At 32.1% G+C, this 20,995-nt stretch overlaps 1 protein-coding gene across 4 annotated transcripts in view; it reads right to left on the minus strand.

Annotated features, from left to right (window-relative positions):
- Window positions 1-1,263: 1,263 nt before the first annotated feature.
- The window catches only part of LOC142975542 (pancreatic lipase-related protein 2-like), a 31,017-nt gene continuing 11,285 nt past the window's right edge, over window positions 1,264-20,995 (minus strand). Inside the window, exons 1-9 of one of the 4 annotated variants that reach the window (XM_076118459.1) lie at window positions 18,048-18,141; window positions 10,259-10,316; window positions 9,230-9,368; window positions 6,910-7,023; window positions 5,795-5,946; window positions 5,107-5,327; window positions 4,728-4,814; window positions 4,437-4,593; window positions 1,264-3,993 (exon numbers count right to left, since the gene is read on the minus strand). In XM_076118459.1, coding sequence (XP_075974574.1) covers window positions 3,885-3,993; window positions 4,437-4,593; window positions 4,728-4,814; window positions 5,107-5,327; window positions 5,795-5,946; window positions 6,910-7,023; window positions 9,230-9,368; window positions 10,259-10,316; window positions 18,048-18,105 — 1,095 coding nt within the window. In that variant the 5' untranslated portion in view covers window positions 18,106-18,141 and the 3' untranslated portion in view covers window positions 1,264-3,884. Of the gene's footprint in view, window positions 3,994-4,436; window positions 4,594-4,727; window positions 4,815-5,106; window positions 5,328-5,794; window positions 5,947-6,909; window positions 7,024-9,229; window positions 9,369-10,258; window positions 10,317-18,047; window positions 18,142-20,995 lie in introns of those variants that run through there. The other 3 variants (XM_076118460.1, XM_076118461.1, XM_076118462.1) reach the window with 3 other exon arrangements.

Consider the following 20,995-nt stretch of genomic DNA (forward strand, 5'->3'; position numbering starts at 1 on the left):
CTAACTAATATTGAAGCACATTTTAAATATCAGACTTTGGATAGTCTAAAGTATTAACTGTAGAAAATTGCGCCACAGCACACAAATAATAAGAAACATTTACACGTAAAATAATAAAATAAATACAACATTACGCTTAATATATTATACTTATCATCACCTAATTATTATCACATAATAACATATAGCCTTTTTGAGCGACTATAACAAAATAATGATTACACAGACGCATTTTTGTTGAAAACTAAACAAAAACACGATTCATTTCATGTGCCTTTCTTGAAGAAACCAATCACTTTTGCTTCTACATCTTGATAGAACAGGTATATACTGTATGCAGCAACACTTGCCACTACAAAACTGAAATTAGAATAAAAAAACTTTATTGACACAGTTCAAGAATAAAATAAACGAATTTTACTTACTTTATTATCTATAATAAATAAATAAATTTAACCCATTATTGTCCCAGTGCTGGGCAAGGGTCTCCTCCCGTAATGAGGGAGAGGTTAGGCCTTCAGTCAAAAAGTTCACGCTGGCCAAATGCGGGTTGACTGCGACTTGATTTATTTAGATAATTACATTTTATTTCAATTTCTAAATAATAATTTCTTTAATGGCCCTTCCTGTTTTCCATTGCAAGGCAAAGGCCCTCCCCTTTTCCTTCCAAACCTATTTGTAGCGTGCCATACTCCGCCATAATGGTCTTGCAATGCCAAAGATGTCCATCGTGTGGTGTCTAATCTGTCACCAGTCTCGCCCATCATGAACTAGATACAAAAGATATAAAATAATACTTAACGAAAATATTCCGCACACCATTTTTAATAAGGCTAGCTTTTTCTTATGTACACTTCCAACTTCTACAGTTGACTAATCCAAATGAATTATACATAACTACTAAATCTTTTGGCGAGGTTTTTGTCGATATTTAAAGAGCCTTTTGTTTGAGCCTATATACTATTGTTTTATAGTTCATTGTGTAACGAGTATATAGAATGAATGAATTTAATAAAAAACTCGTTATTGTGTTTTTAGGCAGTATTGAATAAACTTGTATGAATTGAAAATGCGTTGCCTTTTCTTCTATCAACTTTTGTTTATGTATCGTTGTTTGACGTGACTGCTTCTGCTTTAGATTTAAACAGTTCTGAGAGTTGTACTCATTATGAGACAAATATTTAGTTTATTTAAGTGTAGTTTCACTTCAGACGTAATAAAAACAGTTATAGCTTAAACCATATGAAAATAAAACAATGCAGAGAAGTTAAACATTTTTTTATTTTTAAACAGATATTACATTAAATAAACAACAAAATATATAATATTGTACATTTTTATTGTGCTTAAATAAAACAATAATTGTTCCCTTAAGTACCGATTGAACACTAATGAATTTCTAAAACTACGTATTTGTGATGCCTAGCAGTTTTACCCCGTCGTTAACACAGAGTTTAATGTAGTGAATGAAGGGTTTTTTCACACTTTTGGTTAAAATTCATTTAGCTTTCAACAGCTAGACTTTTGTAACGGCATTGTCGTGTCACGTTTGTAATTTCTTGTAAAGAATCTTTTTTTCAGAAGACGTTAGAGGAGCTCACTGCGTTTTGTATACAAAAACCTCGATAGCTCGATTGTTACAACTATTGTCGGACCACTTAGTAGAGCCTTGACTCGCGTGATGTATCTTAATTACAATAAGTAATTATGCAAGTTCCCAAAACAAAGTCGCTGTAGCAACCAGGGCATCATCAGCTGCATTCGCCTGTGGGTCAGTAATGCACTAAATTCCTAATTCTACACATGTACCTCTGCCAGCCGCGATCCTTGCAAACAAGGCTCTCTATAAGGCTGTCTTATGTCTGTCTTATTATTAGGGATTATAGGTTCCTCTGAATCTTTTTTAAAACGCCTTTTTATATTAATACAAATACCTAGTCATATCATATTGAGTCCACCAAAGCGTATTACACATGAATGAGAATTTCTCTATAATTATATAATCTATATAATTTCTATCTTATGTAATATTGTGCGTTTCTATATTATTTACATTGAATGTTTAGGCTTTCTATATAATTCAAGGAAAGTTATATATTTTTTCTCAACCAATATAATTTTCGATTTTTTTTTGGATACCAACCCTGAAACGGGGGATTAACGATCAATCTTGAGGTCAGAGTTTTTGTGGACTTCTATAACATTAAATATAAGTTAATATCTATACCTAGGTACAAATTCTTAGAATTTACCAAAGGCATTGTGGCAATAAATAACAGTGTTCTATTTATTCTCAAATTAACAATAACATTTTAATGAATCATTTAATTTATTCATTAACGAATCATGAGATTCTTAAGGTCAGTTTTACCAACTCCAAATAAAAATGATCAGATTTTCAGAAAAACTGTGACAGTTATTTGTTCGTACATCATCCACACATATCCTTATTTCAATGAATATTATTGATTTTGTGCCACCATATCTATAACGTTCCCATAGTGTTTGATTTATGCCGCATTTCTTTCTAGTGTTCATGATACAATCATAGTCTGGTCTTATACAATCATAGTTTTATATTACAGTAAGAAACACACGGCCGAACCTTAGTGCCGAGTGGTTAGTATAATGTGTGATCTTCATGCCCATGAAGCTTTTTCTACGATGTTTAAGTACTAAAGTAACATCTTTGTACAATTATAATTTTAAGTGTGTTCTCAAAATCAAAAATTTGTAGTATAATAATAACATTTACTCAATTTTTGAATGAGTTCTTATAAAGAATATAATGTACTTAGCAAAAATATTGTAAAATAATATTTTGCTTATAATATTTGGGACAAAAATAATAAGAATGTGATACTTTATTTTAGAAGGTACAATAATTTAGTGATATTTGTGATGTTTAAATATACAGTTTTTAGTTCCTGTCTATATAAGTAATGTACTTTTTATAATATATGTATATTAATAGTAATAGTGTAGTCAAAAATAACTCGAAATACATATATTCACTAAGAAGTCAGAATAGGTTCGTTACGTATTTAAGTATTTTGATTGTCAAAAAACTTCTTGTTAAAAATAATTTCTGATAACTTTTAAAATGTTTAAAGCCGTTTTCATTACCGGTCGGTCCTCTCCAAAGTTCCCACTAGGGTAGACTGAACAACATAACGAGAGGAGTATGAATAAAACGAATTACTGCCCGTACTACATTAGTTCTCAAAACATACGCTAGAGGCGCTGTTCATCTTACCACACAAATTTAAATGACAAAAAACTATGAATGATGGTGGTCCAAGGTAGATTAAACGTTTAAAACGACCGTCATCGGTCAGCTCAGTGATTGTGCCTAAAGCTTAGCTCACCTCATATATGTCAGAAATAGTAGCTCAGTAATGGTTTAAGTTCATTTTCAATATACTCTGTACTTAAAATACTATACATTTTCCTACTTAAATATTAATACATTGAGGTTACGGTAGACTATCATTTTTTATTGATATTGAACAATTTTACATATTGGTTAAAAATTAGTTTTTTTCCGGAAAACAAAATTATTATCCAGCTATTCTTCATTCTGAACAAAAATAAATAGTCTACGCTGCTACTTACAGCTTTAATGTAGCGATACCTCAAGTATATACATTAAAAAAGGTATCATCAAAAACAAAAATATGTATACACTGTCACATTTTCAACACATATTTAATCAAGGATAATAGAAAAAAAGTAATGTTAGCTCCAAAGTAATTGTACAATAACCTCGTGTGTAATTTTGAGTAATAGCAACAATTCGATTTTTTTTTCAGACTAAAAATTGCAAGTGAAAATTTAAAAGTGCATACATACTTTTGCTCGTGACTGTACTTAAGTTTTTTATTCTAATTCTTCTTTATGGAATTATTCTTTTTACTTTTCGGGTACAAGCCGTCCATTCCTTTACCGAACGGTGTTTGTCCGTTCGTAGTTAAATAGTACGATCCTTGTGCACTGAAATAAGAAAAAACACATTTTCGCTGTAGAATATATTTATTATGGTCCATTAGAGCTCAATAAACAGTACAGAAGAAGGTTTGTGACCTGACCTGATGATAAGAACAATGTGATTTGTTTGTCAAATTACAAAAACAGGGAATAAGAGGGTAAAACTCGTCTTAGGTCAGGCACAGATACGATGCAAAGTTTTGACAATATAATCTGCTAAGTCACAGTGTTCTCGGAAATTAAAAAAATATGAACGCCTGATTTAAAGCATTCAGCAACTTCAAATAGAATTTGAACCTGTTAACGTTATGGTTAGTCTTGTACTCGTAATGGATAGGCAACCAGAGGTGGCCATGGTGATAGTAAATTTCAGCGTTAGTTTATGTGAATTTAAGTTTAGTAAATAAATAACAGTAATTTAGAAATTGGTCATAGCATAAACTGCTTACCTATTATCACAGTTTAAGCCCATGTACACCATTCCCGTTTCAGGAGTAGGATTCTCTCTGAACTTTTGATAGGACTCCGCGGGTGACGCCGGGAACGCTTCAGGGTTTATCACAGATTCCGCGTAGAACCGCCACGACCGCCAGTGACTGCATAAGTCTGGAAAATTTAACAAAACACGTTAAAAATCTTTACAGAACTGATTATATCTATTATTTATAAATCTATTTTACCACCCCCATAAAGATATATTATACCATTGATACCAAAATAAAAAAAAAACTCTCTATTACCAACAACTTTCTTATTCGGTATTGTATCTCGTTTCGAAGTGCATGCAAATGACGGACACAGGGTGCAGCCAGACCCGAGACACCCATCTGTAGTTTACAAAAATGTTTACTGGGTGGAAATCGAGCGAAGAAACCGCGCCGTGGCGCCGTCAAATGCACAATGGACAATACACGCTGGAGAGTAAGAAGGCAACTTCTGCTTGTTTCACAAGTAATTCCTTACTCGTACGTCCATTACCTATTTAACTAAGGTTGACTTCTCCAAACATAACTTTATTTTAGGTATAATTCTGGCCCTTTGTAAAAGGTCTAGTTAATCCTCAAATAAAGTTACGCCACATGGAAAAATCAGCCCAAAAACAAAAGTCAAATGACTTACTATCGTCTGATAATGGGACTGGGGCGAACCGAGGGCATCCAGGTTGAACACTCTTGCCTCCATTAGGCCAGAAGTCTGCGGTCCCAGTTCTCACTGGAGCGCCATAACCTCCGGCATCTGTGTGAATGACGTCAACGAACTCTGCGTCTTTCGCATTGACGTGTTCCATGACCACACCGTCAGGGTAGAACGCTGGAAAAGCAGGGTCGAGGGCTGTTAATCTGAAATATTTGGAATACGAAATTAATAGATTGAAGATATAGTTAAAGAATATTTAAAAATTACTATTATATATACAAAATCTAAAACGAAAAGAAAAAAAATATATATTGATAGTAAAAGAAAGGGAGAGTGCCCTATACGTCGAAGTACTAGATATAGTTAAAGGGGATACTAAGCAGTCTATAAAGGAACAAAAGTAGATGTCACTAATCGATTTCAGGGTCAATATTATGTATGCTCATATCTCAGAGACATGTTGCAGTGTTTCTATTCGAGGGTCTGTTTTTAGAGACGGGATTATTATACTCTTTTTTTCAGGAATGACGAACTGTTCGCTCTACAGCCTATTTTTTTTTTATTTTTGTAATTGTTTATGTTTTCGAAAAATCGTATTATTGACTAGTCAAAGAAAGCACTACTATTAATTATTGCTTTTCAAAAGCTTTATTCAGTAACTGAACATTACCTTTTCACTACTTTGCTATATTTGTTCTTAAGTTCTCTAGCGGTGTAGCCAGCTACATGGCTGCCTAAGGAGTGGCCTATTACGTGGAATTTCTCTAGTAAAAGACCTGATTCTAGTAATTTGTTCAGTTGTTCTGCGGCTGCACTGCCAACCTGGAAAATTTAAATATTTATTATTACTTATTATGTAAGTATATGTTTAAAAATGTATATTGTGATTTACTGTTAACGCCTACCGCTTATCAAATTATATTATATCAATTACGTTAAATAAATATTAGAAAATCAGTTGTCTGGTTCATTGTCTTGAAATTTCAACCATAACATTTTAATATATAAAGTATTGACATTATAAAATCATAGAAACAAACTTCAAACTAAAATCTAAAAACCAATTTATTATTAATGTTTATAATATTTGACCACGTCCGGATTTAAATCAATGAAACAAAAAAAGTCCAGTTTGCCTTCATCAAAAGTAGTTGTTTTGATCAATGCCCACGCAAACGAACAAGCAACAAAACACTGATCAGCCTTGATCTTCGATTGAGAAATTTGAACTCAACAAGTTCACCGCCGCGGTTTTTTTACGAAATATATCATGTTGTATATTTCCCTTCTAAGCCAATCTTTAATCTGTTTTTATGGCTTTCAAATGTCATAAAACATATTTGTTCATTGCCAACTACTTTTATGTGCAATAGCCCTTAATATAGATACTTTTATGAATTTAAATTGCATTTAACGGAAACAATAAATCAAGTTAGATTAGACAGAAAAGTTATGTTTGTACGATAGGTTAGTTAACTACACGATCATTCTGAGGAAATTAGTAACTCTCTTCATTAAAATAGGAACATGAGAAACCTGCGCATTGGCTTTTAATTACCAGCATTGCAATTCTCTATAATCTATCGAGTGTTGGAAGTTTAAAATGTACTACAAAAATGGTTCTAACGGCACCCGGTAGATGTTCTTAGATCAGGCTATCGTACAAAATTTGTCAATAGCTTGCTGGTCGGCGATAGTCGTAGAGAATAGTAGTAGTGAATCGATCAACAAGTTCAGAAAACTCAAAATCTATTTTACATGATGCTTAATTAAATAAATATTCACCTTTTTAGTGTTTCTAGCTGCATTAACTAAGTAAGAGCCATGTGCCATATTGGACCAGTCGAGAAGAACGACGTTGGTACCAGGCCTCGCTTCTAAATACGCGTTCACCATGACCTGGAAAACAACAAACGACAACATTAATTACAAACCTTATTAAAAATGTTCTAGAATATAATAATCTATTTAATACTGTCTATTTTTAATGTGAGAAACAAATACCAAGTTCTGTAATATAGGCAGCGGTTATCACGTTTTTGCGAATCAAAATATTTGATTTTTTTGTGTATGAAGATTGAAATACTTTTTGTAGCTTGTTGCCAACATTTTTTGTTACATCAGGCCTATTCTAAGTTGATTAATACACATGAGTTTATATTTGAAATATGACTAAAATATCATAGTATGTTACCATGTTACGAGACGAGTGATGAATATGAATGTAAGCGGACATGTAAGTAGAGGAAGACCAAAAAAGAGATGGATGGATGGTGTGAAAGAGGATATGAACAAGAAAGGGGTGAATACAGAGTTGACGGCTGAAAGGGATGAGTGGAAGAGGAAAACATGTTGTGCCGACCCCACCTAGCGTGGGACAATGGTATAGAACATATATGATTAAAATATCATAGTAACAAGTATGTTTTGTTATAAATAGCAGCAGCGATCCCAAATTAAGCAGAACTAATTGTTTATAATATGGTCAATAAAAACTAGTAGTCTGTTTCACGCGCGATACAGTAACGAAATAAATGACATATAGACAAATCTATCCTTATCAGAAATAAATAATTTCTTTACGGCCGCATTTTTTATTCCACATTTACGAAAAATAATGAAACCTGCATGAATTTTCGCTAGTTTGCGGATATGTTCGCATTCTAAGTTCTGTTTTGCAAGACCGGGAATACCAGACGTGTTAATCATCGCACACTTCTACACGTGTGTGAAATATTACTACAGTATATTGGGTAATTTAATTAGCAATATTGGTAAATACTGATGGAATGCGATGATAAAATAATAGAGCGAATTTTCCTCCTTTTTTAAAGCTTATCTTTTTGTATTTCGACGTCTAATAACAGCATGATGCAAAAAAGTGATTATGAAAGTATTACGTTTTGAATTAGAAGTTACGATAATGTTATAACTAAAATATATGAGTATTACTAAAAAAAAAGAACCGTATTATTAAAAAAATGTTCCATTTTATAATGAACTAGCTGCCCCGCGCAACTTCGCTTGCGTCACATAAGAGAGAATGGGTCAAAGTTTTCCCCGATTTTGTAACATTTTTTACCGGTACTCTGCTCCTATTGGTCGTAGCGTAATGATATATAGCCTATAGCCTTCCTCGATAAATAGGCTTTCAAACACTGAAAGAATTTTTTAAATCGGACCAGTAGTTCCTGAGATTAGCGCGTTCAAACAAACAAACTCTTCAGCTTTATAATATTAGTAAAGATAGTAAAGATAGACACGACTTTAAACTGTTGCGGCTTTTACACATAAAACTAAGATGTACAACGGGTCTTACGCACGGTGAATAATTTAAAGGTTGCTATAGCTTATTTGATAAGCATTGTGCATCTAAGTAATAACAGTAGACAGTTATCCTTAACCAATCTTTTATTCCAAAGCCTGTAACAATCTAATTACAAAATATTGTCTGAAATTGTATAAGTATCTTATGACCCGCGCAACTTCGCTTGCGTTACATAAGCGTTAAAAATTTTCCCCGTTTTTGTAACATTTTTCACTGGTACTCTGCTCCTATTGGTAGTAGCGTGATGATATATAGCCTATAACCTTCCTCGATAAATGGACTATCTAACACTGAAAGAATTTTTCAAATCGGACCAGTAGTTCCTGAGATTAGCGCGTTCAAACAAACAAACTCTTCAGCTTTATAATATTAGTATAGATATCTCCTGAGTCAATCATAGGTATCGATACTATTGCCGTATAACAGCCATAAGTATATTAATGGTGTGACGGTGACCTAAATAATAAATTAATTCAATTAATTAAAGATAGGCACAGGGGTGCTATCGTGTTACACCGATGACAATGACATCACAAGGAGTCGATGTTTTTTGGGTCAGGTTGTTGAACGCAAGTATTGTATAGTTTTACAGAGGATTACGCATGAAATATAGTTAATAAAATTAATGTGAAACTATTTTGAATGAGTTTCTCGCAATGGCCGCCTCATAAGGTTTTATAATAAACCATATCAAACTAGGGCATAAAACTATATATTTATGATACAGAAAATAAATTTAAATTTTTTAATCACGTAATTTATTAAGTCGATATTTACCTGGATACTCTCCTGCGCTGCCACCTCGATGAAGCCATGGATGTAGAACACCGTGGGGTTGTTTTTATCGAAGCCTTTGATATCGAATAACCGACTGGCTTGACTAAGAGGAATGTCGACGTAATCTTCACATGTCCGCCTGCAAACGAAATTTCAAATATATTATAGAACCGTTATTTAATAGAGGAAAAAAAAATGAGTAAAATTCAATTTTGAGACTTTTATACTTTGGTTATTAGATAAATCAGGCCTATATTCTGCTTGTTCGTAGTGAACTCTAATGCAATATACATTTATTAAAGTAAACTCTCATTTCCAAAATAGCTTAAACAGAGAACTTATAGTCTTCATACTACAAAACAACGGAAAAGCGAAATAATTTTAGATTTTTTATCGCTTGCAAGTTTTTTGATTTGTCAAATTTACTTCTAAACTACATCCGAAAACAATGTTAACTACATAGAGTTAAGTAGAGCTTAGTTCATAGCCTATTCTAGACTTTGAATGAAATGAATACGTTTGCATAGCGTTCGTCGCGTGACAAACAGCAATGCGATGAGTTTTCCAATAACCATTCCATTTTCTCCCATTCATTTCCGCACTATGTAGTAATGGAGTTCAGATTTGTGTAACAGATAAGTTTTAGAATGAAAACGAGTAAGTAGAGAATATGTTTGGGTACTATAGTAAGTAAAGTACGAATAATAACAAATAAAGTGTTATAAAAATGCTCCCTTGGCAGACTTTGGTTACTTTGGCTAGTTTTATTGGAACCGGCCAATTGTGCTTGGCTTTGTTTATAATTTTCTAGTGTGTGCACAATGAAATACACAGGTACACTTTCTATTTTTGCACTCTCATAGCCCGGAGGAACGAATTGCTTCCACAACTAATACAAATAACTGTTAAAGAACTACTTGTATTATTCTAACCACGAATGAAAATGTGATGTAATGAAAAATGTTAAGATTAAACGTTATATTATTGCAATATGAAGTTCATTCTTGAACAGGTTTAATATAAACTTACCCATTATAAAATCTTAAGTATATATCTTCTACTCTATTTGCTCTATCAGGCAATATTCCTGCAACAAAAATAAAAACAATATTGTAAAATTATGTCAGTACAATGATGCTGAAATTTTTAACAATTGATAATAAATAAGAATTATTATACATATTTACGTACGTATGTAACTCTTACGAAATACAATGATCCATTAAGAACCGAATGTCGTTAAACATATTTTAGTTAATATACAGTCGAAAAAATATAGTATAAAGTTCAATAATTTTAAAAGTTTAACGTAAATATTATTATTATTTTCCCCATAAAGTATTTTATATGTACCTTTGTTTTCCATATTACGCATTCAATCCGGCTGTTACGTCAATCAATGAAAACTGTCTTACAATTTTATTTTATTTACCCTAGTTACTCTGCGTAATTTAATATAACCCATTTTGTTTTATTGGGTCTTCATGAGAAACTTTGTGCCGGTTTTATGTTTTCTATTGTTGTCAAACGAAATATTCGAAATCTTCTGAAAAGTTATCTCTATAGTTGATTATTACACGCAAAAACCGACAGGGAATGTAATACAAAAAATAAGAACAACAATTTTGCTCAAATATTGACATCTATAGTTCATAATATATTGCACTTATTAATTTCTAAATATCGCTTAGGAAGATAGCGAGTTAGAATGAAAGTCTAAATCAGTAGCTTCATTTCAAAGTAGTTTTTAAAATCTTGGTATAGTTAAATCTTACAAATCATTGTTGCCGTTTACACGACACGACAAATCATACATATATACATACATACATACATAAAATACTTCCCACAAGGGTAGGCAGAGACCAGAGACCAAATCCTCTCACTAAATATTCGCATAGATCTACTTGTATATTTATAAACATAATGTGTTACAAAAAAGAATTATATAATCATATAGTATGCAATGACAATTACCGACGTAGGCGCCAATAATTTTTTTGTAGTCTGTGACAGTGCCAGCTATTTTCATCACAGTAGTCAAGATTAAAAATAAATACACTTTATTATTAGAAAACATTGCAACGTTTCACTTCGAGACACAATATTTATTTCACAAATATATTGAAAGTTTCTTCTTTGAAATAGATATATATTTTTTTATATTGCACGGTCAATTGCAAAGAAGGTTCATACAAATATGATCGGTCTTAGTATGTGAACAAACAAAGAATCTATTTTCATTTCATGATTACAAGATTGAACTGCAATTTAAAGTGATTTTTGTTCACGTTTAAGCTATTTTTATAATGGGTACTTTATAAGATTACTCTAGTTATGTTTATTTCTGTAAGTAGTTACGGAAATTGCTTTGAGAAATCTTCACTCATTGGACTAGGTTTTGTATAACATGAGTTTAAAACACATTCGTATCGACCCAGAATAAGAACTGGTGTGAAGTACAAAGCTAAACTAATAACCCATTGAATCCAAAATAAAAATACCTATACTATTTAGAAACTTTTAATTTATTCGGCAATAGGTTCGTCCCCTTTTCATACACCGTTGCCTGAACCTTCGTTAGTTTTCGTCATTATAACGGGTGTGATATTATTAAGTATGTATATGTATGTAAGTATTATTTATTTTTACAATACATTTATTTAGTTCTTGTTACGTAAATTATGTTCCTAAGTGTATGTTTTTATGTGTACCGTAACGTACAGTAAGTATTAGTATAATTTTAGTGCCTATTGAAAACGTTTTACATTTTAACTAATATGCAGCAAAGCCGCAGCTATATTTATTTACGAGGCACTTGTTAACTACTGGGCACACGTGTTACTGGCAATAAATAATATTAAAATATTAATTAAATGACTAACCCCGGTTTCTGAGTACATTTAGCGGAAGTTTATCTTATAAATAGCGTTTTTTTTGTATGAGTTTTAACGCTAATGAATAGATAAACTACCGCTAAATGTACCTCAGAAACCGGGGGTAAATCTTTGCAAGTTATTAAGTGCTTTTGTAGAAGACAAAATTGCAGGAAACGTGAATTATTTCCCAGGTATAGTATTCGATACCTGTCTAGTGTCTGTGGGAAATAAAACATTCCCGAGAGTTCAATACTTATTTTTAAAAGTCATCCAGTATTGCAGTCTCTTATCTACAATTACAATATATTTGATTATATTACTCAGTCCATAATTAATTTATACTTATGACGGAAATGTCAATTGACTGTATGCTTTATTAAATCTTTGATCGTAATTGCTAATACATATTATAATAAAAATATATTATGGTACGTAGTTATTTGTATGCAGTGCGTGACTCGAATGTAAATATATTGCATACGATTTTAGTTACACTTGGTCTACCGGATATTGTTATTATACTAACAAAAACTATAATCGTCTGTTTATTTTACGTTAGAATATATAACATCCTTTTTCATATTTTACACCCAAATATAACGATACGCTGATATTGTTCAACTATTAACAAATAACAAAAACATCTCCTGTTAATAAAAGCTCTAACCACACAATTATAAATCAGTTTACAACCACAAAAAAACCTAGTCGTTTCAAATACCACAGAGTCCTTCAAACCAGTCACTGTCTAAAACAGGGGCTCCCAACCTTTTCTTAGTCCGGGACCACTTTTATATCATTCTTGCTAGCAGAGTCCACTTCATAAGTATATTAAAAAAAGTGTAATAATCATCCTGAAATTTTTAAATTTTAACATCATTTGCGGACCATATTTTGAATTCAACCGACCACTGGTGGTCCGCGGACCACTGGTTGGGAGCCACTGGTCTAAAAGAACCGGTTTCACATTCTAACAGCGACATACGTGTAAAGTACACTCACACAAACGAGTTGACGTCGTAGTGAGCCGTAAGCCCGTGACAGGCCGGGGCCGACCTCAGATACAAGGGCCAGCCTGACCCGGATTGTTGCGTTAAAAATTCATATAACTCCCATTGATATTTAGAATTAGAAACACTGATTAACGTTGTGCCCTGCGTACGCGTTTTGGTAGAACGAATGTGAGTTCAGGATGTTTTATTGTAGTCAGTGCCTGGTATGGCAACAAACTTGCCCTCTATAACATGGGACAAATATTGTATGTAATATGTAAATGACCAAATGTATTTTCTATACCTCTGCTCACGATTTTGGGTAAGGATAAGAGTACGTAAGTTCTTGTCACGTTCAAGGTTTTTTGATAAAATGTAAATGATTTGTTGAATATGAATTAACATAAAAAATGTGTTGGTTAGCGCATATATGTAACAGATAAAGTGACTTGACTATGAAATTACCTGAAGTCGCAGAAAGTAGGCACATGAAAAACTGTAAAATAATTTTTACGTTTATAGGTCACAAATAATATTTAAATCGCTAGTTTCTGTTATATTAAGGTTAACAAATGCTTACGATTGCATCGTAGTAATAATTCCTACCTTCAAAATTAAACTAGCTGATACCACCGTAACACACAATTCTCATTTTCCTGCATTAATATTTAGGTCAGTAGTAATTAATTTTTTAATGATTTCCACGGTAAAACAAGCTTCAGATAACAATCTGATTTACACTAGAGCTAAATTAAAGTGCGTGTATAAAATCCTACTAACTGTATATTTTTAATTACTTTCACCTAGTTGATAAGTTTATTAAAGTTTTATACTATAGTAATGTGTATTTCTCATACTATTGACCTTTTGACTCACCTGGGAAATGAACAGGTGACAGATTAATTAAAGTCCTAAATATTAAAGCAAAACTTTGGCTTTGATAATACAGTTCTAAACAGAATTTAAGGAAACAATTGTTCTACGATAAGAATTTATTGACGTACATAATAATACGTTGGGTTTTTACATAGTAATTTTGTTACTTATTTTGTAAAGTTTTGTGATAAAAACCTGTATTTCGATACGAACGAAGTCGTTCACCTAATAATGGTATAGCGAGCGTAAACATGTCGGTAGTAATATTACAAATCGTGCCTTTTTTATGTTTGTCAATTACGCAATAAAACTTTTTTTTTTATTGACTTTATATGCAGAAAAATTTAAAAGGACTTAATGCTTAAGGCATTCTGAGTCACTCTTCCTTGGGGTGGTGCAGAGATAAAAAGAAGAAGGTAACTATTTCTTACTTTAATAGTTTAAAGCCGGGATTAACCTATAGATATTATTAGTTACACGAACAGAAGTCAATTAGGATATAAATAAATAATTATGATATTTTATTTGAATTGTATTGTATTCAGCATCGATCTCTAAGAAAAACCAAAATAATCGCCAAAATTATTAAGTTATATTTTTATGAAACCAGACAGATTATTGTATCGTAGATTTTCGCATAAATAATGCGAATAAATCACGTTCACGCGCTGATAAGATAATTTATATGAGGAACTGAAATCGTGACAATTCCCTATGATAAAGCAAGATAACTTTGATAGCACAATTAATATGATTCATTAGTGTTACAATATTCAGGATATTTTAACAATTATCTCTACAAGCGAAAACATATTTTCTTATGCTCTAATAAGCCTAAAACCTTCTATTACTTGTGTATAGGTTGTTGCAACAGAAACATGTATTTGCCGATTATAATTGAAGCAAAATTTCAAATCAGTCACGCCTAGAACGCATAAATCTTTATATACTAGGTGGTTTAGGTACGTTTCCTACGACATTTTACGCTTTTCTGGACGCAATCATGAAGTTCTAAGAACGTGCCCCTACGGTCATTAAAACGCGTGTTTGCAATGTCTTCAAGGCGTTTGACCGACTGAACTCTATAGAATATGTTCTTAAACACCGATATATGAGAAGCAGAATGTAGATCTATTTCTGTTAAGTTTTGTAACCACCATCCTCGTACATACTGCAAACTAACGCACGATACCTACCGACTTATAGAATAGGCTTAAACGATTTTAGGCTGACATTATAAAAAAGTATTATATGGTATTGGCTAAAGGTTAGCTATTCTAAATGTAATAATACATTACTTTTTAACGCAGTGGTTGTCAAAGTACTGAGCAACTAACAAAAGCAACTGCACAAATCAAAACAAAAAATCCTAATAAGTTAGCCAACATAATGAAATGCGGGGCTTCGTAGCTAAAGTAATTGATGTACGAAGGTTCTATGCCACTATTCTATTAAGGATGGGTACTCCTGTGGGTATCATTTCCATATCACTTAAGCGTCACCACTTCCGACCTCTTAGGCCTATGAGCTATTGATTCAATTAGTAGCACGTATGTCGCTATTATCATTTCTGTTTGTTCGCTCATCATTTTGTTGTAAGGTTGGCTGAACACATTGTTCGGAGATATGATTGTCAACGCTTCTGTTCTGTGATAATTACACAAGATAATACATTTGTGACAATGCCGTAATCGAACCGTGTCGGTGTGCTGTGATTTTTAGGGTTGGCCATTTTCTAGCCACTCTGTATGACGTATATGTAACTTTTTTAAATTTCAAACAGTTATGAATTGAAGAATTTACTACGTTCTTAAATTATTCCAGTAGTTTATTTAAGAAAACTATTTACACTGTTTCTTATTTTAATTTTTGCAGTGTATTGATTTTGAATAATTTTTACTTTCGCTGGATAATCATAAATCTGCCTGAAAGATGCTGTTTACGATGTTTTTCTAGTTTTTAAATGACAGATTACTACTGATTTAAGAAAAGGAATTATACAAAAAAAAAAACAACGTTACTGTAATAGAGAAGCACAGAAATATGAAGTCAACAATGAGTCGCACTTGTAACTGACAACCCTAGTGACAATATTTTTTTCATCGACGGAAAGTTCGGTGATAGTATTGGGTCAGAAATGTCACTCATTTCTTTATAGATAACATTCATAGGTTATTAATAAAAAAAGTGTGTTATGTAAAAAGCTTTTTAGGAGTTTTCTTTTTTATCATTTACATCAAATCAATTCAATAAAAACTGTATTTTCGATAGCTCTTTCAATCCTTATATTTAATACCTAATCTTCATTCAATTTTACTTTGGCTTTAAAATATGTCTATAAACAATACATGATTATATTTTAGTCAACCTCGCAAAAGTCGTATTTCAAATTTGAACGGTGACATATAAAAACCATGTTATTATGTTGTTTTCGTGACAGATTACTGAGAGTCATTTTAGATAATGATCTATGTATATAAACTACGTATAGCATGATATTTGATAAGATATCATTATAGTAGTTACTTCCTTAAGATAGGCCAAGAATAGATATCGGGGCTTAGTGTTTCATTATTTAATGTACGCAAACTATTACATTTTAATAAATTGGCAAAGATTTATAAACAAAATGTTAAATGGCTGTTCAATTTTTTGAAGAAATTACCTAGTCACAGTTCTATTCTGGAAGTTTGTGTTTTAGTTCACGGTATTTATGAAATCTCTACGTAAAACGAAAAAAAAAATACAGTATTATGATTTTCTTTTACATTATAATATATTCTTATATGTGTACGGGTGTATAATGAAACAATGAACTCATAAAGAAAATACCTAAAACAACTTTTTAACCACATTATGTGAAGAGGGAGCGACGTGAGTTTGTACTCAAACTATGTCTTTTTTACCAAAACGCAGACAGAAGCTAATTATTTTATCCATGAGAAGTGTCTCTGGTCGTAGATATTAAAACCGACAGAATGTAGGTAAATCAGATAAAAAAACAGACGTGATTATTTCAACAATATTAAACCTATACAGTACAGTCACGGGGTAAACTTCATAATAAATGCGTAATTTGTAAAAGACACGTTGTCACGTAATCATAAACGTATAATACACTACATACGTACACGGGATGCATAACTGAGACGTAATGAAGGTCGACTCAACGATTACATCTCGCTATCTGAACTGAGATGTAATTACGATTATTATAAGGGTTCAAAAGGTCACATATTAGCTATAGTTATATTTCTGTTTAGTAATATCTGCTAAAGAGTTTTCCCATGATTTTCCTACTATATTCCGGATCGGGATTGATATTTTATAGTTTATTTTAGAATCAATAATCTCTCCTACAAACAAACATTTATGGTAAAACGCGGTCTACACCTTTGTTTATTACCACCATTATGTACATAAGTAGTGTAAATAAATATAATCACCTTTTTTGCCAACTGGGCAACAACTCCAAAATAATTATAAAACTACTCAGGTTTCTGAAAAAAACTAAACCAATTTATTTACTTTTCGACGTGATTTATAGCGTCTTTGTAGCTTTTTATTTTAAGGATTATGTTAAGGATTGTCCATGTGTAAAATTCTCACTGTAAGTACATATATATATTTGCCGGAACACTTCATATTATACAAACTTAAAATGTAAATCGCGTAGTAATATTTTATAGAAATTCCGTATTCACGATGCAAAGAATAACCGAGATGAATAATGTATCTGAAAGATGTTTATTTTAATAACACGCACTTCTCCGTCTATGATAACGTAAGCTTGGAAAAATGGGAAATATTTAGGTTGATTAAATATAATGGTGTGAATTTTAAAATTATGCGTTGTTTCTATAACATATTTATAAAATAAATGTCTTTAAACATAAATAAATATATAATAATAAATTTAACTCGTTAATGTCCCACTGCTGGCCAAGGGTCTCCTCCCGTAATGAGGGAGGGGTAAGGCCTTGAGTCCACCACGCTGGCCAGGCGCGGTTTGGGGACTTTGTCTTTATAGGTCCATATAAAATAAAAATAAAATAAAATGAAATAAAATACCTGAACAAAATGTGCAGTAGATTAGAACTAAAAAAGTTGTTGACCATTGCACGTTCATGTTGTTGAAAGAGAAAATTATCACTGGAGAAATTACTTATTATGATTTATAATAATATCTATTTCTATAATTCATAACAAATACGCTATCTCAATAATAATATTGATGTCTGGGAGGCAATCGATTTAAATGGATCAGTTGAAAGTAATCGATACCTATTAAAAATATTCCACTAATTTGGAATTTTTATTTCGCAAAATAACCAAAAGGAGTCTAAAATAGTTTGTTTTAATATAGATATTACACGATTTTTAATGGACCACGCTCGTATCCATGGAGATAAAGCAAGATCAAGAAATGTTTTAACGAGTGATAATGAAATCGATTATAATTTCCTTCAAATCGAATAAATTGAATCGATTACACTGAATGTAATTAGAAAGTTAGGTATAATTAGAATTAACGTTTCTGTTTGTAATTAATAGCAAAGGTGACCCTTCACTCATTCACGTGCTCATATAATAATATGTTTACTTTAATTGAACGCACGTTTTTCAGTAAGAAATCTATTCTCGTCTCTAGTGTTTATTTTTATTTACGTTAAAATATAACAGATTAAAATATAACTAAACTTACACATATATACTGTTTAAAGTTTTCTTTTTTATGTAATATATCTATAATCTTCTAATTTTAAGATCACAGTATGATGGGCTACTGATTTTGCTCACCATAGTGATGCTTGTCTGAAAAATATCAAGTTCGGTAAACACAAATAAAAAAGGGATTTTCAAGTTTCTAATTCACATTAAAGAAACAGCAAGTTGTAGTACAAAATTAAGAATGAACTTATTTATTTTACGAGATTTGCCAAACAGACTAACATACACTGTGAGTTGAATAAAAGCTTAAAAATTAATATAATATAATTTCATTTATTTTAGGCGCCCATAGCCAATTGCGCTCACCGATCGGTAAACGATCTGTGGGTTAAGCAACCGATGGCGCGGTCATTCCATAGTGGTATTTGAGCTGGGCGTCTCCGTGCTTCGGAGGGCACGTAAAAAGTCGGTCCCGGCTGTTGTCTACTAAGATAACAGTCGTTAAGCCATATCAAAGGCCTCTCGGGCGGCTTGAACAATTTTGACACTAGGTTGACCACTAACCATACGACAAACAAACAAACATATAATTTCATCATTATTTAAGAAAAGTTCACTCTTTTTTTGAAATAGTTTTTAAAAGGAGCCTCTACAAGCTTATCAAAGGAGTTATAAACAAGTTACTGTTGTCATCGAGTTGTACTTCGAGCTAGGAATGTTAGAATGTTGCAATAATTAGTACTGTATCAGGAATGTGATAGTCATGCCGTATGTATTAGATATATTATATGCTTAGGAAATCGAGATGAATTGAATTCTAACATTGTTTTGGTATAGATAAACAGTTGGTCCTTTGTCGTCTACTCTGTGTGACGCTTAATCACGAGGATGTCGTGTCCATTCCCAGTTAGGGCAAAGTGCTTTTGTTTTTTTCTACCATGTATTACTAGTATAATCTCAATTAAAGCCCGAATTTAGCTTTTCATTGGTCTGATTTATGGCATTACTATGGCCGGTGGAAAATGGTGACACCCATGTATTTCATAAACATTTTCTTACATCTTCGGTTATAGCACTCATGATCTTATAATATAAACAATTTGTGTAAGGACGGACACAATAGTTGTCCTCGAAAGAGAAAAAGAAAATGTATGTAAGCTGGTCACCTTTACAAGGTCAATGCAAATGCCTGAGGCCCCGACTTCATTTCCACTTTGAATAATACTTCCATTCTTATGACGAACACGTTTTAAGGTTTTATGCTTAAAGGGCTCAAGAAACGGTACACCAAGTTCGTTTGTTAGAAATCGTGTTTCTAGAGACGCAGTTTTTCATTTGATTCAAGAAAATAACAGACAATCATGCAAAATAAACGCAAAGCGAAAAATTACAATTCACTTTTTAAGTACAAATCAAAGGTTACAAACTGATGATTATATTGACACGTTATAAATATGCTGATTTTATTAAACGTAAGGGAATAAATAGAGTTCATTTTATATAGTCTTTATCGCACTTTAGAAAAGTAAATTTATTAGTATTATTATGCTTTTTTGATTATTTATAGAAGTTCGTTACTCTTTCACACACGAAAACTACTAGCGCGTATAACACACGTACATCAGATGACGATACACAAATTTGATACAGTGATTGACACATAAAAAAACAGCATGCTTTTGCAGTTTTAGTGTGAACGGACTCTACAAGTAGATAACACATTCTATCAATTATAGTTAAGAGTAATTCATTTTGTCTATCAATCTAGTGGCGGCCGCAATCGATTTGTTCGTATGATTGGTCTCGACAATTTGTATGTCGCACTACATGTACGTATGTACGGCTCTCTTTATTAACAGGAATGCTAGTTATTATAGATAATTGTTTTGTATGGGGGACAGATTTTTATGTAATTGGTTTGAAGGTTTTATAATTGATAAACTTGACTATTTTCAACATGTCCACGTGTCAAAGTTGACTGACTATGTTAAACGAAGTCAAATTTGATTTATGGATTATAATTATTATTTTCTGCATAATTTTCAGCCCCGGTACTCGCAGTTTGTAGTAATAAAAACATGATCGAAATTCTACGATTATCGGGAAATAAATATATAATTTTAGGCTGTCCAAACTTTTCGACGAGTTAATCAGGATAAGTTGTGGACACTTATTACAAAATACAGTGAGACTACAATATCAATAAAGCCCACAGTTGGTTAGTGTTAATCACAGCATCGCGTTCACAGTTCAGATGACGTCAATTATAGTGACGGTGTGCACGTTTTTATTACGGAAAAAATTAAATAAAAAACATGATACATCACTGTTATTAATATCTTACCAAT

Source organism: Anticarsia gemmatalis, chromosome 9 (assembly GCF_050436995.1).
Source record: "Anticarsia gemmatalis isolate Benzon Research Colony breed Stoneville strain chromosome 9, ilAntGemm2 primary, whole genome shotgun sequence".
NCBI classification, from domain to species: domain Eukaryota; kingdom Metazoa; phylum Arthropoda; class Insecta; order Lepidoptera; family Erebidae; genus Anticarsia; species Anticarsia gemmatalis.